General features: G+C 47.4%; 1 protein-coding gene across 3 annotated transcripts; it reads right to left on the reverse strand.

Moving 5' to 3' along the window:
* Positions 1 to 1381: 1381 nt before the first annotated feature.
* Positions 1382 to 3629, reverse strand: LOC125535547 (uncharacterized). Of its 3 annotated transcripts, none has more exons than XM_048698613.2 (7): positions 3474 to 3629; positions 3223 to 3369; positions 2377 to 2433; positions 2085 to 2132; positions 1915 to 1974; positions 1718 to 1793; positions 1382 to 1586 (listed from the first exon to the last, which is right to left on the reverse strand). In XM_048698613.2, exons 2-6 carry the CDS (start codon positions 3280 to 3282, stop codon positions 1740 to 1742), a joined length of 279 nt encoding a protein of 92 aa, XP_048554570.1. In that variant the 5' UTR covers positions 3283 to 3369; positions 3474 to 3629; the 3' UTR covers positions 1382 to 1586; positions 1718 to 1739. The 3 variants fall into 3 exon arrangements, with proteins under 3 accessions (XP_048554570.1, XP_048554571.1, XP_087399196.1); XM_048698614.2 differs by having other exon boundaries at positions 3470 to 3610; XM_087543070.1 differs by lacking the exon at positions 3474 to 3629 and having other exon boundaries at positions 3223 to 3461.
* Between the last annotated feature and the right edge of the window lie 13494 nt (positions 3630 to 17123).

The raw sequence follows: 17123 nt of genomic DNA on the forward strand, positions 1-17123 counted from the left end.
AATTTCACATACTCTAACTTAAATTTGCATGCTGCTTAAACACCAATGTTCATGCTATTAAAACGTTTCACACAGTTTACAAAAAAATCACACTATTTTACAACAATATACGCATACATTAAACGGAACATTCATGCTATTAAAAAATACGTGCTGTCTAGAAAAGAATAATAACCATTTTCCAAAAAGTTTACCTATTAAAACAATCTCGCTCTATTTACAAAAAAAATCACAGTATTTTAGAAAAAAATTATGAACTTATAATAAAATTTACATGCTACTAAAAACAGTTCAGGTTGTTTACAAAAAACCACTACATTGTTTTTATAACACGGAAAAACTGGCGTATCTTACACTGTGGAGTAAAGAAATAAAAGTAAAAATTAAAAATAATATAGAAAGAAAGGAAAAAATAAATTAAATTAAAACACAAAGGTAGAAAGTGGAATTTGGAATTGGAAAAAAGAAACAGCAAACATAAAAGAAAAGGAAAAGAAGTAAAGAAACAAAACTAGAAAAAATGATTAAGAAAACATTGGAACCCGGAGAGAAGCATAACAAATACACTAAATCAGGAGTGAACCAGAGAAAAACCGACCAGACAAAGCACTAAAACCAGAACCGAAAAACCAGTGAAAAAGAATACCACTCTGCCTTGGTACTGGGCCGCGGCCCATGTAGTAAGCGCCTGAGGCCAGCACTAGCTCTAACTCGCAGTAGCCGAGATATAGATTCAGCGTTATACAGGTACTTTTGTCAAAAAAAATTATAAAAGGACCCATCGTTTTTTTATTCCATAAAAAATAGAAACATAAATGGGCTAATTTTTTTACCAGGTCCATTCAGATTATCCATCCTAATAGTCTTTTCACGTCTCTCTCTAGAAAAAACAGTCTTCACCAACCCAATATATCAATTTCTGTCATGAGTTCAAAAAATTCCAAAATGCAAGTGGGTTTGTACGTATTTCCATGTTTTCAGAGACAACGAGTAAATTGCTGATAGCAAAGTACTTGAACCAAACATCTCAGGCTGAAGCCAGTTTGATCATGTTTAGCCGCGTGATTCTACTCATATGCCGATGACCAGAAGAATTAGCCTAGGGCGAAAACGTGCGAGGCAGGGTATTTGTTACTGAGTTGACCATAACGATTTGTGGTTCTTCCAGTTCTTAGGTGTTGTGCAGCATGGTCATATAGTTGATGGTACTATGTTAGAGTAGTTTGGGCAGACCGTGGCCCTGATGTTTTAAGTGTTGTTCTTTTTTTTTTTTTGCGGGTGATTTTAAGTGTTGTTCGAATTCGTTTTTGTTTCATTTCAATGAAACCGGGAGCGCCGAAGCTCCTCGATTTGAAAGAGTAGAAAATTACTGACAGAAAAGTACTGAAAACCAAACATCTCAAGCTGAAGCCATAACACTGTAGGAGTATGCTACTAGCCCTACTGTGACAATCTTAGGCTGCTAGAACCAAAAGGGTCTAACTGCAGATCTCAAACCCTGACTCGATCGACTCCTAACATATGCCACCAGCTAAATCACCAGCTTCGTCGTCTCATGCGACCGCTCCGGCTCCCTCTGGTGATCCCTACATCATGATGATCAGTCAGATAAGATAAGAACAGAGAGTTCAGAACACATAGTTGGATCTGCAGAAACATGCTACTAGTTCAGAAACGTGCATGCAGCACCATGTGAAGAAGAGAGAACATTTCTTACCTTGTCGCATCATCGCGGTCGATCAGCCGGACGCGCAGGCCGGCTTGCGAGGGGGGAGCTGGTGATGGGGCGTCCTCTGCACGCAATAAACAGAGATTACTTACACCGCAGTTCAACTCTGAAAATCTGAATGATAGATGCTTGCAGTGCGATGTAATGCAGTGTGCAGTTGAGATGGGACAAGGATCACAACCTACCTTTAGCTTTGGCTTCAAGGATTCGATTGCCGCCGCCTGTGCGTTGTTGCTTGCAGCTTGCTGAAGCAAAAGGAGGAAACACAAGATTCAGAAAAGGGGTTTTGTGGATATAGCACATCTAACTTGTCAGGGCAGTGTAGATGATATTCAGTTTTGGATTGCACCAGTACCTTGCCGAGGACCCAGTCCGCGGAGTCGAAGTAGGCGCGCTCATGGTCCTGAAGCAGTAGTAGAATATATAGAAAATTAATGCAAGCAAATATAATCAGATCCTTATTCTGAATATATTTCTTCAGGCTCATGGAACGCTCATTATGTATTAGTTTCAGAAAACAATAGTAGTACTAGTGCGACAGCCTCTTCTATAATTATTTTTATGAAACGGCAGTGATTAAACAAGTCCATGGCGATTGAGTGTGTTGGAAGCCAAGCTTGATAATGAACGTTCACGCAGTAGCGTACCTTTGAAATCAGAGGCTTCTTTGGTGCAATTCCTCCGAACTTCTTCTCAGTGACCGTCTGCAACTCAAAAAAATTCAGGGGTTTCAGAGTTCGACTTTTCTTAACGGCCTCAAAAATTCAGCATAAAAGAGTCTGCAGAACAAAACAAAGATAAACAAATGGCTCGTGTAAAGTCGACGCAGCGATTATATGGTTTGTATGTGCAGTCAACAAAAGCAACCCCCTCCATGGCCCTATCGACTGATGACACGCATGATTTGATTTGATTTGACCGGTTTTGTTGTGTAGCTGTTGGGGATAAGTGGGAGAAAAGATCTGCACTGACTGGCTGTGGTGCGTGCGATTCAAATAAGAAGACTCCGATTTCCCGTGCAGTGCAAAAGTCTCTCTTTTGTGCTAGAAAATTAGACAGCACGCGACTAGTCAGATGCCCCAGCAGAACAGAGTAAGTACTCCTTTGTGCTGGAGTGTTCCTCTGGTAACCGGCCCGAAAATAAAATGTTCAGATAACGCTCCTCGTCCTCGGCATGTATGAAGAAACATCAACGGCCCTAAAGGAAAATAAAATCTTGAGATAACGCTCAGCTAGAAAATATCTTCGGATAACCGGTCGTCGGCACGCAACACTGCATTGTTTCTACGCCAACTCACAGGGAGAGGGAGAAGAAAAGGAGAGCAAGACAGCATCAACGACAGCAACAGGGCGCCCGTGATCGTTGGAAGGAAAATTTCCTCAAGAAACTGAACGGTTCTCCCGGACTGAATTGGCGTGTGTGTTCAAACTCCTTCAGAAACAGGGGAGGGATCCGATTCAGAGAGATGGCATCGGTCGATCGACCAAAGTACCTGATGCCCCATGGCCGAGGCGGGCGAGTTGCCGTTGCCGTTGCCGCTGCAGCCAGTCATCCGGTCGATCTCTCCACACCAAACAACAACAAGAAGAAGACTGCGACGACGAGGAAGAAGAAGCAGGTTCCAGAGGCCGTGGGAGTCCTGGAACAGCAGATGAAGAATCGGGGGCTATATAATAAGCATGTGCTTGCGCGAATCCGTGTGAATTGCGCAAAGATTTGGGGTAGGTGAGGGGGGGCACCTACTGTGTGGGAGAGAGGGGCGGAAGGGAAGGCGATCGAGGGCGACGGCGATGCGGATCGATCGATCGTGAACGGAGACGAGAGAAAACGTATGAATGGAAATGGCCTATATATAGAGACGGAGCCGAGAATATGCCCGTGGATGTGGCCGGGGGGAGGGAGGGAGGGGGTAGGAGGGGAAAGGCAGGAAAAAGGTGGCGATATTTACCCGGTCGCGCGTGGAAAACTCGTGGTTTTTAGATAGAAAAATGGAGAGGATGGTTAATTCACTTATGACTTGCCTAGTATATATGGATCGGTGTGTGTGGTAATTCTGTAATTAGGAGTGAAGTTATTTGCTTCCAAGTTTTGTCGTGGTGGCGTCCATGGCAACGTGTTATTGTGTCCCCCTTCCTGTCGCGCTGCGCTGCGCCATGGTTGCTTGCTTGGAAGGTAAAGAGATCGCTGCTCGGGCGACAACACCCCTGATTTGTAGTACTGCTTGTCCTTCAACCCCTAATCTGTCAATAAAAATCAGATACTTTTTTTGTTGCGGGTGGATAAAAATTAGGTACGTGAACAGTAGGTGCGATCCTGGTGGTGGTTCAGATAGGGAGCCCATGACAAGAACCTGAGAAATAGCAAATGAGCAGAACTAATTAACCGAACACCTGAGTGCACACATATAAACAAACAGCATAAATTGATACTCCCTCCGTCTGAAAAAAATTGTCCCTCAAATTGATGTATCTAGCATCAAGGTAGTGCTAGAAATTGATACATCCATTTAAGGTGTAAGTTTAGGACAAACTTTTTCGGACGGAGGGAGTAATTCGTTGAGGTTTCAAACACTGTGGCAGATAGACACAAAGGTCGGCCGAGGTAGACACAAAAGTGTGAATAGAAATGACCTGTATATAGAGACTGCTAGGGAGAGGGAGCTGAGAATATGCCCGTGGATGTTTTTTTTTTGTGTGTGTGTGTGTGGGGGGGGGGGGGGGGGTAAGAAAAAAGGTGGCGATTATTACCCGGTCGCACGTGGAAAACTCGTGGTTTGAACATAATAGAGAGATGGTTAATTCACTTATGACTTTCCTAGTATATGGCGGTGTGTGGTAATTCTGTAATTAGGAATGAAGTTATTTGCTTCCGTTTATGAAGGTGATCATCCTCTCGCCCCTGTCGCTCCCGCGAGCGGCGGCTGGCGAGCTCCCATCCTCGGCCGCCCCGCTCCCCTACCTCCTCCCTCCTCCTCGCCGTCGCCACTAGGCGCCGCCAGGCGAAGCCTGGCCTGCGTAGGCGGCGGCGGGGCTTCCTCTCCCCTCGGCTGGTGGCAGCTCGCGCGGGCGGCCCGTCCAAGCTGGTGGTGGCGCGCTGACGGCGGGGCGCGGCGGCGCGGCGACGGGTGGCAGCGGAGTGAGCTCGTGGCTGCGCGTTGGCCCGCGGGACCGGCTGCTGGTGGTGGTGCGTGGCAGTGGTGGCGGGGGCGGCACTCGTCCGATCTGCCGGGTGGGCGGCGCGGGCTGAGGCTGAGGTTGGAGCTCGGGCGGCGCTTCTGGCGCGAAGGGGCGGCGGGCTAGGGAGGGCGCGCGGGCGCGGCTCCGGCTCCGGATCTGGCGAGGCCGACGTGGTTCTAGCGCACGGTGGGGGTGAGCTGCAGCTGCAGCTCGGTCGTGGTTGTGCAGGCGCGAGGCGGCAGGCGAGGCCGCACAGGGTGGCGCGACAGGCGCGCACTGGGTGCGTCGTGGGCGCAGGTGGGCTCCGAGCAATCCGGATCTGGCGCAGGCGAGGCGGTGGTCGTTGGCGGAGGTAGCTTGGCGCAGCGGGAAGGTGGAGCAGGTGGACGTCGACCATGGGGATTGTGTGTTGCGCAGTGCTTCGGATCTGCTCGGGTTCGGAGGTGTGGAGGAGCTCCAGGCGAAAGTCCAGCACTGACCTTGGGTCGGTGCCGGCAACAGCGGCGCCATGGCCATGGTGTCGTTTCCTTCTTGAAGGTGTTGCCGTCGAGCTCCATTACACGACTCTCCGGGAGAAATCCCTAGCTTCGTATGGTCGAAGCGGGCGATGTCGGCGGCTACGTCGTTTCCTTCTTTGAGGCATCGCCTTGGAGAGTCAGCATGTTGCGGTTTGCATGGATCTCTTCGTCGTCGGGGACAGTGGACGTCGGGGCGGCGGCTCCGGGTAGTTTCTGATTATGCGCCGAGATGGCGATCTCGGGAACAATGTGAGTGCAGCTCTATGAGGTGGGGCTCTATCTCGGCATTGGTTGGGTGGCATCCTTGCCCCTCTTGGGCGGTAGGGGTGTCGGCTCGGTCGATGCCTCCCAGAGGGGGCGGTCTGACTTTACGTCGGGGCGGTGGCCCCGGATATGGTGTGACGTTCGTGGTCTGCGAGTGGTTGCCCTGAGCAGCGTGGGCTGCGGGCAGCCGGGTTGTGCGGCGTTGCTGCTCAAGCGGTGCGGTGGTATGTCGGGGCAGCGGCCCCGGAAGGTGGTGCCGGTTGATTGCGCTGGGCGCGACGGAGCGGTGGATGTCGGGGCGGCGGCCCCGAGAGAATCACTGTAGCGACGAGACTTCTGTGGCAACGATGATGGTGGGAGCGACGTCGGCGACGCAGCAATGGTTGCGGTAGTCGGCTCTTCTCCGGCGTGTCCGCGGTTTTGCCTCGGTTTGCTTGCTGCTGTGGAGTCGAAGCCGCGGCGGCGGGGCCCTGTGGTGTACGATGACTGGCTGCAGGTGGCCCATTCGGCGATCGTCCATGGCGCCAGCCGTGCCTGGTTTTGTTCTTCTGAGTTCTCCGCCAGAGTCGGAGCTGCATGGTCTGGCTGCAGGTCGACTTGTCGTCGATTAGGGTGGGCTTTGCCCTGTGTGTTTCAGTCTATGGGAGTGGGCTTCGCCCTTGTTGTTCCGGTTTTTGCCCGGTTTTCCGTAATTAACTGGGCAATTCTCTTCTGCTTATTTAATAGATGAGGCAATCTTTGTCTCCGTTTCAAAAAAAAGTTTATGAAGGTGGCATCCATGGCAATATGCTATTGCCCGCTGCGCTCCCGTTCCTTCTTCCAGAAACAACCCAGATCTAAAGGGTAAGGAAAGCAGAGGCTATTCCCCCTTCCATCCGGGGCTCGATGTCAAGGAGAGAGGCGGAGATGGTGAAGCTGGCGGGTGGCAACATAGAGAAGATGGTGCGGCTGCGTGAGATCGATGAGTGGCTGCCGACGGACAAGGCGTTGAACGACAAAGCGGAGGCGATTCGCTCCATCCAAACCGCCGAGGAGATAAGGAGGTGCTTCCCGAAATTACGACCTCGGCCACCGATGGAGGTGGTTCTCTGGGCGATGTTGGAGGCGGAATCGGAGGATCTAGCCACACGGTTCAAGTGAGCGGCGTTTCGCTCCCACATCTTCGGTCTGCTGCCGCCTCAGGAGGAGGTGGAGGTGGTGATGGCGTTGTTGGCGCCGTGGATGCAGGCGATGCCGATCGAGATCGTCGACAACGAGGTTCCAAGGCCCCACAGGGTGATGAAGAGGAAGACAGTGGCGCTTCCCCGCCGCTCACCTCGCTTTCCCTGCCGCTCGGCCCGCCTCCGGGCCCTCTCCCGGGCTCGGTAGGGTGCTCTTCGGCCGGCAGCCGCTTCTAGCTGCTAGCAGGAGATGGTTGGCTTGTCGGTTTCATCACGTACTAATTCTGGTTACCTCAAATATCTGATTTCTAGTTCATCGATTAGTGAAGATGAGATTGATTTGGGCAAAAAAAGAAATAAAATTAAGAAAAAAGTTGTTAAGAAAACTAACACACGATCTCATGATTCTGAGATAATTTGTGATGTGCAAATTTCTGATGCATTGGATACAAGTTATAATAAGAGAAAAAAGATTGATGCTATCAACGATTACATGATTAGATAGGGGCTTATGATCAAAAATCATATGCGGATAGGGAATTTTCCTCCAATTCCACAATATTTAGAGGATCAAGATATTGATTTTGGGGAGATGGAATTATTCTCCTCTAAAGTCGTGGTAGATAATATGGATAAGACTAGGAATAAATTGGGAAAAAAGTACTAGTGCTGATAAAGCTAGTTGTACAAATTTTGAGGGTCCAGTTGGGACATATTTGGACTTTCTAGAAAGTGAGGTGGACCTGCGCTTTAGAGAGAATGGGCCTTTTCCACCAGACACATGCCCTAAAATATGCTGATGATACTATTTTTCTTATACAAGATGACATAGAAAGTGCAAAAAAAATTGAAATTCATTATGTGTGCGTTTGAGAAAATGTCTGGACTCATTATCAATTTTCACAAGAGTGAGTTGTTTCTTTTTGGGGATGCTAATAACAAAAGAGGGGAATATCAAGAAATATTTACATGTGCTATGGAGACACTTCCTATGAAATATTTGGGTATGCCTATATTTGGTATTAGAATTAGAAGGTCTTGTGTGACTAACAACATAGAGAAAAGATGTAGATGTTGGCAAGGGTAACTCTTGGGATCAACTGCTGGGAGAATCACACTAGTGCAATCCTGTTTGACCAATATACCCTTTTCATGATGTCTTTTTATCATATCCCTGTTGGTGTGCTCAAGAAAGCTGATTTCTATAGGGCTAGATTGGTCTGGCAGGAAGATGAGGATAAGAAAAAGTATCATTTAGTCAGTTGGAATTCCTGCTGCAAGCCTAAAGATATGGGTGGATTGGGGATTCTAAATTTAAACATCATGAACACTGCACTTCTAGCCAAGCGGTTTTAGAAATTAGAAAATGAGAAATGACTCTGGCAAACGGTCTTACTAGAAAAATACGTTCCTAATGGATGCTTGTCAAGGGGTAAGTCTAAAATTGGCGATTCCTAGTTTTGGACTAGCGTCGTGAAGGTTAAAGAGATCTTTTATAAATTCTGCAAGAAAAAATTAGGAGATGGAACAAATACTAGATTCTGGGAGGACACATGGGTGGATGACAAACCCTTAAAACGTGCATATCCAAGATTGTATATGCTTAGCTTTGACCACAATATTACAATGGTTGAAGCTCTTGTGAGGGGATTGGTAGGGGTTTCAATTTCGCAAAACTTTAATTACATGGAGAAACTATGGATCTGTGGAACAATCTTAGAATGAGATGTGAAGAGGTGGAAATGAACACCGACAAAGATCAGACTGAGTGGATGCTGACTCCCAACAAACAATTTACTGTCAAATCCTTATATAGGAAGTTGATAGAAAATTATTGTAACTTCCCTCACAAATTTCGGTGGAAAGTTGAAGTACCTGCTAAAATTAAAGTTTTCCTTTGGTTATTGGCTAAAAAGAGTATTTTTTAAGCAACTAAAAAGAGTATTTTAACCAATGACAGCTTACTTAGGAGGAGTTGGAAAGGAAGTAAACAATGTGTTTCTGCAGGCAGGATGAAAACATAGATCTTTTTTAAAAATGCTCGGCAGCTGTCTTGGTCTGGAATTTACTGAAGTTTAGTATAAACTCTACACCAGACTCTCTAAATTCTTGTTTTGGGGGCTGATTTGAAGCTTTCCGAAGGATAAAAAAACTTGTGCTGGTTGGTATATCTGTTGTTTTCTGGACTCTTTGGAAGTGTAGAAAGAATCTTATTTTCGAGAATAAAACATATGCATACCCACTGATAGTAACGCGTTTGGTTTGATGGAAATGTCACGACTTCCGATTACAGCGCTTTCTGAAACAGAATCCGGCGTTTGGTAGGCCCACGATGTATTAGGTAGCGGCGTCTTCCGATACATGCGCTCGCGAAGCGGAAAACGGCGGGACCGAAGGTGATTAGAAAACCAGGAGCCGAACGCTCGAAACAAACATATCTCGTATTCGGTAAAAATAGTTTGAAGACGGAGCTTCCCGATACCCAAGTCGAATACGTTACCTAAGCGCAAACCAAACGCGTCGTAAGCTGATTTGCTATTGGATCGTGGGATGGTCAATTTTACAGATAAAGGAGGAGCGGAAAGAGGCGCTGATGGTGGAGGCAAGGGTTCTCAAACATGTAGCAAATGAGGTCTACAAAGCTTCTCATAGATGGCGCAATGGAGTCTACAGACTGGGAGTGTGATGAAAGACTTTGCCGAACCTCTGTGGTCGTTTTAGCTGCATTTTCTTTAGTTTTTGGTGTAATAAGGTTGCCTCAAACCTGGTTATCTTTTGTACTGTGCCTTTGTCCTGCTCTTTTGTTTCATCAGGTGCGTGGCCATGGGGCGGTTGATGCTCTAAGATTAATTATTTTCTGTAGTAGTTTGTTCTTAGATGAACCATTTAATTTCTCTAATAGAAATTGCAGGGGGTCAAAAAAATGGCAATATGCTATTGTGTCCCCTTTCTGTCGCGCTGCACCATAGTTGTTTGGAAGGTGAGAGCATCTACGGCCAGACATAGCAAATATAACCCCCTAAACTCCTACGGACGCGCCATGCTTCACTGATCACTGGGATGATATAAGGGATCCGGTTAGGTCATTTTTTTCTTTCTCTCTCCTCCTTAATCACTGGCCAAACGCGTTTGTGGACATATAAGAGAGGGTTTGAGGGATCCAGTTATAGATACTCTGAGATCGCTGTGGGAGACATGACCCATGATTTATAGTGCTGCTTGTCCCGCAACCACAATGAAAAAGGAGCTGTCCTTCGTGGTATATCATACATGTACGTGTGCAGGCTGGCTGCATTTTTTTTACATGTTTATATAAGAAATACACAACCGGCCGAGATGCACGTGAGTACGTCCAACCGTTCACGCATGATACGCGATGTTGCACAGTATAAATAGTTATGGGCGTGTTTGGTTGAAGTTGTGAATACTTTCTGTATCGCATACACTTCTTAACTCAGTCTGGTTAAACAAAAACAGGTCCTAATACGTCATTTGTAAGTTGTTTGGTTGGCTACATCTAGTGTCCATGCATTAGGTAATACGTAAGTGCACTTTGTTTGGTTGCCTGCATTGACTCTAGCGGCACATGAACACGGCGTACATAATGTGCTTACCTTGTATCCTAGTTGGTGAGCATGCCCAGAATGATCACACCTAGCACACCAACGCCACAACACAGCAATGGCGATGAACTGGGCAAAGATGATGAAGTTCTTCAGCTTCAGTCTAAACTGACGATCCACCTTCACACCTCCAACCTTGCCACTGTCAACACTGTTGCCTCCGTGTTTTCGCACCCAGTTGGAGTAAGCTTGTTCTGCTGCCTACCTAGTCTTGAACCCTCTATGGCTGCTATTGCTATACGGTGCCACTTGTGCACTGGCTTCTTCCCATGAACTGTAAACCCCTGGAGCCTTACCGATGAACATGGCATTACCATTTGCCCTAGCAATGCACAAGAGTAAGAGTTGAAGTAGTAAATCAATGGAGCACACAAATAGCAAGCAAAGTAGCACACAAACACCAATGAAGCAGAAGAGAAGAAGTAAAACATGCATGATCATACGGCATAGCAAGTTCTACCTAGCACTACCTTGGTGTTAACCTACCACCATATTCAAAAAAGGGTTTCGTCCTACCACCGCAAGTTCACTATCATCACGAGGGGTTAGTATATACCACATCACCAAAATATACAGACTATCAAATAGTTTTTCAGGCCTAGCTACACAACATGTACGTCGTCGTCATCGTCGTCGCCACAGCCATCGCCGTCGGGGATCATGCACGCTCACAGGCAGCACTACTCTAGTAGTAGTGCTTGCCCAGCCAGCTCCTGAGCCACATCACCCTGTGAGCGTCTGCCATGGCAACAAACCCAACACCCTGGACCTTGTTGTCAAGCAGGTGGCTGAGAGCTGCCATGAGAGCCTCGTCACTGAAGCCACCCTGGGTCATGATAGCGCCATACAGGTCAGGGTGGACGTCGAGGGGCTTGCACTCCCTGATGGTTGTTGCCACCTCATTCACCGCCTCAGTCATGCTGCAAAAGACATTGATCTCCTCCTTCATCAGGCCTCCTCTCTTCCTCTTCCTATCATGGACGGGGTCAAATGGCTTGTCAAAGGGCTTGTCAGGGCCATCAAGGACCTCGACGTCCGGGGTCCCAGAGAAGTCTGGCGTGGGAGAACCAAGAGGCTCCCCCGAGCCCATGACATGCTTCCCAGTTGCCAGTCTGAAGGAGAAGATGTGTTGCATCTGGCTGTAGTTCTATATGGGTGTGATGAGGAACTCAGCATCCCTTGGATGGTCCTAAGAATGAAACACAAGTGTTGTTTGTTGCGATTAGGAGTAGGCAATGGTGGACAGTATGAAAAGGAAGAGGGCAGTGAGCTAACCGCGACATGGCCGGCGTAGTGCTCTGTCTCCAGAACTATGGAGCAAGTGTTCTCATCCCATGAGGCGTCGCTAAGGTCTCTCATCTTGGACACTTGGATCCATCGATCTCTTCACTTCCTCAGATGGTTGTACACCTGGATGGCAGACGCCTCCTGCCCACAGAACTCGAACACATACTTCGCAACGGTGTTCAAGTGCACCTCCTTGAAGCCCTTATCAGTCCTAACCCCACTAGAGATGAGCTCACACATCTTGTTCAGCATGAACGTGGACATGAATGGCTGCCACTTCATGTTGTTCGACCTACCATCCTTTTTTGCCTTGGTTGTTGCTACCTTGCAGCAGCAACAGCAGGAGATTGCTCAACGAGCACTACTGGCACATAGAGGGAATCAGACGTGAATATCTCTGAATCAGGTGCCATCTCGAACATAGGCTGAGAGTCCTCGACAAACGATGGAGCAAACTGGTTGTCGGATAGGACAAGGGCCTAACTAAGATCTTGCGTCTGCGTGGCCATGTCCTACAATCGTGGCACGCATTGACAGTAAGCATAGCACACAACATACGTATAATCCATGAAAGCAGGAGTATACATGTACATGGTTCATCACTATCATAGCAAGCACATGCTTCATCACTATCATACTAAGCACATGGTTCATCGCTATCATACTAAACATACCGGACAATCTATGAGCACAAACATACATCTACAACAAACAACATGCTACAAATGGACCATCAATAGCTACAAATCACGGATCTAAGCACGAATCAACACAAGCACAAGGTTCAACTTCAAACTCTACTACTAATCTAGCATACTACATGCTTGAACATCTAGCCCTACCACAAATTGCAACCGCAGCATAACAATCAACCATATGAGCTCACAGATCAGACCACTAATCAACCATGCATCTAGATCAAACCCTAGCTGCAGCTCAGATCTAGCTAGAAGGGACAGAGAGAAAGGGGATTGAATCACAGAGGCCATGGCTGCAGCTCAGATCTAGCTAGAAGGAACAGAGAGAAAGGGGGATTGAACTCACAGAGGCCATGGCTGCAGCTCGAGGACGAGGGGGGACAGTCGTAGAAGATCAACGCCGGCCGGTGAAGGAGCGTCGACGCCGTGGACCGCCGGCCGATGAAGATGCGCCACTTACCTGCTCGTCGGTGCCGATGCGCGTTGGCGGGAAAGCTCGAATGGAGGGAGAATGGTGGCGGGAGTTGGGGCGGTGAGGGAAGGGGCTAAATAGGGGTGGACTCGGCGGGGGGTGAGCCGAAATCCTGCCAGCGATTTTTCGGCGACGCGGGCGAGCTCGCGCCATCTTCCTGGTCGCATGAGGAGAGAAGCGCGTCGCCCTTCCTGCCTCGCCCGAGTCAGGCTTGCGAGCTACTGCCGATTCAGGCGTTTCCTCTGGGCCTGGCCTGGACGTGCTTTTAGTTCCATGGCATGCGGGCCGCACAGTAAACGCAGGCAATCAAACGGGCCAAGTTCTTCCTGTGCAGGTCAGGCTGGACCAAATGCAGACAACCAAACACATCCTATATGTATTGTATATACACAACACACGAGACACGACATACATGGAAGAACCGCATGTGCGATCCCGGTGCGGTTCAGACTCACCACACGTGTCCGCGAACCCTTATATCCTCCTCACATTTGAGATGGATACGAGGGTTTGCGGACAGGCCAGACATATAGGGACGATACAAGGGATCCAGTTGGGTCATTTTTTCTTTCTCTCCTCTCTGATCACTAGCCAGACGTGTCCGCGGACGTATGAGAGAGGGTTTGAAAGATCCAGGCTGTAGATACTCTGAGATCGCTGCTGCACGGGAGACATGACCCCTGATTTTGTAGTGCCGCTTGTCCCGCAACCACAATGCAAAAGGAGCCGCCCTTCGTGGCATATCATACTCCATGTATGCGTGCAGGCTGGCTGCATTTTTTATATGTTTATGTAAGATAAGAAAATACACAATCGGCCGAGATGCACGTGAGTACGTCCAACCGTTCACGCACGATACGCGTGATGATGATGCGTCAAGAAAAAACATGATGTTGCACAGTATACATAGCTATATGTATACTGCGGTTCGGGTAGGGAGCCCATGCATGACAAGAACTTGGCAGCCCGCAACTGAGCAGAATCAGTCGAACACCCGAGGACACACATGCAAACAAACATAGCTTGTCAACTCGTTAAAGCTTGCAAAAACTGTGTGGCGGATAGGCACGAGGTCGGCCGAGCGAGCGCTGAAAAATCGCCACCATGCATATGCGGTGCCTTCTTTTATTGACAAAGAAAAGCAGAGCCTGGCCCCGCATGTCCGTATTCCTTGCTTGGATTCGGACAAGAGCCTCCGAGTTGGACGCGTTTGTTTCCTTGCGGCCTGTCTGATCCCTGCCTTCGATTCCCTAGCCATCAGAGACTCTCGAGTCTCGATCGATGGTGCCTGCCTTGCGCGCCGCTCTCTGCCGCATGGCCGACTGGCCTCGCATCTCAGCCAATTGTCCCCCTCTCGGTTTCCCCCTGTCTGCTTTCAAATGTTCTTCCATATCCAAGGCGGCGGATCGCGTGGACTCGTCGCTCGTGTGTCCCTTTCTCCCTCCGTTTTCACCTTGCAATTTGCATGGTTGGCTGGGGACACACACGCATCGCTTGCAAGTTGCGGCAGCGTTGCACTTGCACGCACGAAAGGATGGACATGCTTGTGCCACGACTCTCTGCTGCCGTTTTTTTGTGTGTGTCACGGACTGCTTCCTGCCGTCCTGGCTGCGTATACGCCAAAAAGAAAAGGGAGAAACCAGCATGATTTGCTCCTGTCGGCATAGCAATGGTCTCGGAGAGGAGCGTCTGAGTTATATTACTTGCTCGGTCGCTTCAGTCTTGGCTTCAGGTTGTGCGTGCGTGCATGAGCGGCCGAGCTGCCGGCACACGCACGTACGCTCGCCTGCTTGTTTTTGTCGTACGTCTCGGCGTCCAATGCATGCGCATATTTTGAAGAGGGGAACAAGGGTCGACGTACGTACGTCAGCCGCAAACCAAACCGTAGTGCGACGGTGCATGCATGCCGTCGACGGCGGTGCTAATAATTAGTCGATTTGTTTGCTACTACCTGGCCTGCCGGACGATTTGATAATTTGTCATCCTTTACTTCCTCCTTTCATAATTTGCCACCCATTATCTCAATGATGGGCGGGCCCAGGCCCCACCTGTCATTCTCAAGGGGAGAGGGGGAGGAGTAAATTATGAAAGGGGGAGATAAAGGGTGGCAAATTATCAAATTTGCCTGGCCTGCCTGCATGCTCTGTTTTTCTCTCGGACGATCGGCTTTTGTCTCTTCTCTCGTGCTTTCATGTGGCGTGCGTGCACCTTGACGTCCATGCACCCAAATCCATCCTTCATATGAGGAAAAAGAATCCGGGACTCACAAATAAGGGCACATATCTTGGTCTTCCACGGGACAACGGTCTCTAAAGTTTTCACTAGCCGGTACTTACCACTTTACCGGTATGTAATTAAGGGCATCTTTAATACAAACCCTCAAAACGCTTGCAACACATCCGGATACAATTTGTCATCCAACACGGTAGCAGCTATCCATTGGTCCGTGGACTCGTCCGGATGACCAAAATCCCACAAACCGGACACAAACCATGGAGCCTTTGCGGGCATCTGAACCGCTGCCACGTGCGGATCCGGTACCCCCGACCCACCCAAAACCTCTCCCGCACGAAGCAGTTGCAGCGCATCCATGACGGTTAGCACCGCTCCAGAGCGCCAACACCGCATCCATGCCAGTCCAGAGCGGGTGCAACCTCTCTTTGGAGCCGGTATTGAACTGACTCGTCGGCCGAGAGCGCTACTCAATCTCCACGTCTGTTCGATGCTGGAGAGACTTGACGATTTTCTACTGCATTCAAACCGGCTCCCTTAGTTTTGAAAGAATTCTGGAGCAGTGATTTTTTTGCCAAGACTTCCACGTATGTGATCTCATGATAGAAATTTGCAAACACTTGTCAAAGTAAAACAAAAAAAAGTCAGAAGTTTTTTTATTTTACTATTCATTCAAACTTATTTGAGCTCGAACTCAGAAGGGTACTTTCGCAATTCAACGCCTTATGAGACGCATAGTCAGGCTAATAACTTAAAGGCCCCTATACGGGCCTAGCACTAACACAACCCAATAAAATTCATACTGTTTCTATTTTAAGTATTTTATTAATTGTTTTGAAGAACTATTGTGAAAATTAAGATTTTGAATGACAAAAATCATATATACGAAAAAAATAAGTGTTTCATGTACCAAATATATAGGTCCATATATTATTTTTTTTGACTATTAAAGGTCCATATATTTGAAATAAGACATTCATTTCTTATTTGAGAAATGTTCATTGTTTATTAAAAATATAATTATATATTGAATTTTGTACATGTTTAAAAATGCAATTCATGAACGTGTGTATATGCTTAATTAACTTTGAGTTGTTTTTAGGGAAAATGTAGAAACATAAAACAGGGCACAAAATTAAGAATAAAAACATAGAAATACAAAGAAAGTAAATACAGAAATAAAAATAAGAAATAAAATTGTAAACAGAGGGGAAAACAAAAAGAAACATTGTAGAGAGGATTGTGTGGATAAATACAAATTGCGTGGGAACAACTATCCAAAGGATACCCCTTGTGCTCGGGATGCTCATCCAACTACCAAGTGGTGGCCCAGCTGTTGCCGCATGTTGTGCGCTGGATGCTCTCGTGGTAGCACATTTTTTTTGGTTTTCTGCACACATTTTTGGACTTTTCTCTCGTCTTTTGGCTTTTCAAAATTTGCTTGATTTTTCATAAGTTTCCTCAGGGAAAAAAATGTTTTTTGGGGGTTTTCCCCTTGTGAAGCACACAATTTGAAAAACACATTATGTTTCCTAATGAAACACAATTGCGCTTCCGCGTGAAAAGGTGAAAATCACAGTTGTGCATCGCGTGAAGCACAACCTGTGCTTTCCGAAAAGTGAAATTCATAGTTGTGTTTTTCACGTGCTTCTAGAAAAAGTAAAACAAAACATGTGCTTCCGTGTGAAGCATAGTTGTGCTTCCGGTTTTCCTTTCTTTATCTTCCGGGTTTTATGCTTTACTTTTTTTGTTTTTTGTTTTTTATAAGTTCATCTAAACCTATTAACAAGTGATCTAGTTTCGAAGAACTTGACACTGGAACGCAATGGTGAAAATAATTTGTGATTTGGACGCATGGTTCGAGCGATAAAACATTTTGAAAAAAGGAATCTACAAAAAGAACACAATACTCATAGGTTGCGACAAGTGAAGCACATGCAACGCGTCATTTGTCATCACCAGA

This window comes from Triticum urartu, chromosome 2A, assembly GCF_056163025.1.
Source record: "Triticum urartu cultivar PI428250 chromosome 2A, HENAU_Tu73, whole genome shotgun sequence".
NCBI lineage: Eukaryota > Viridiplantae > Streptophyta > Magnoliopsida > Poales > Poaceae > Triticum > Triticum urartu.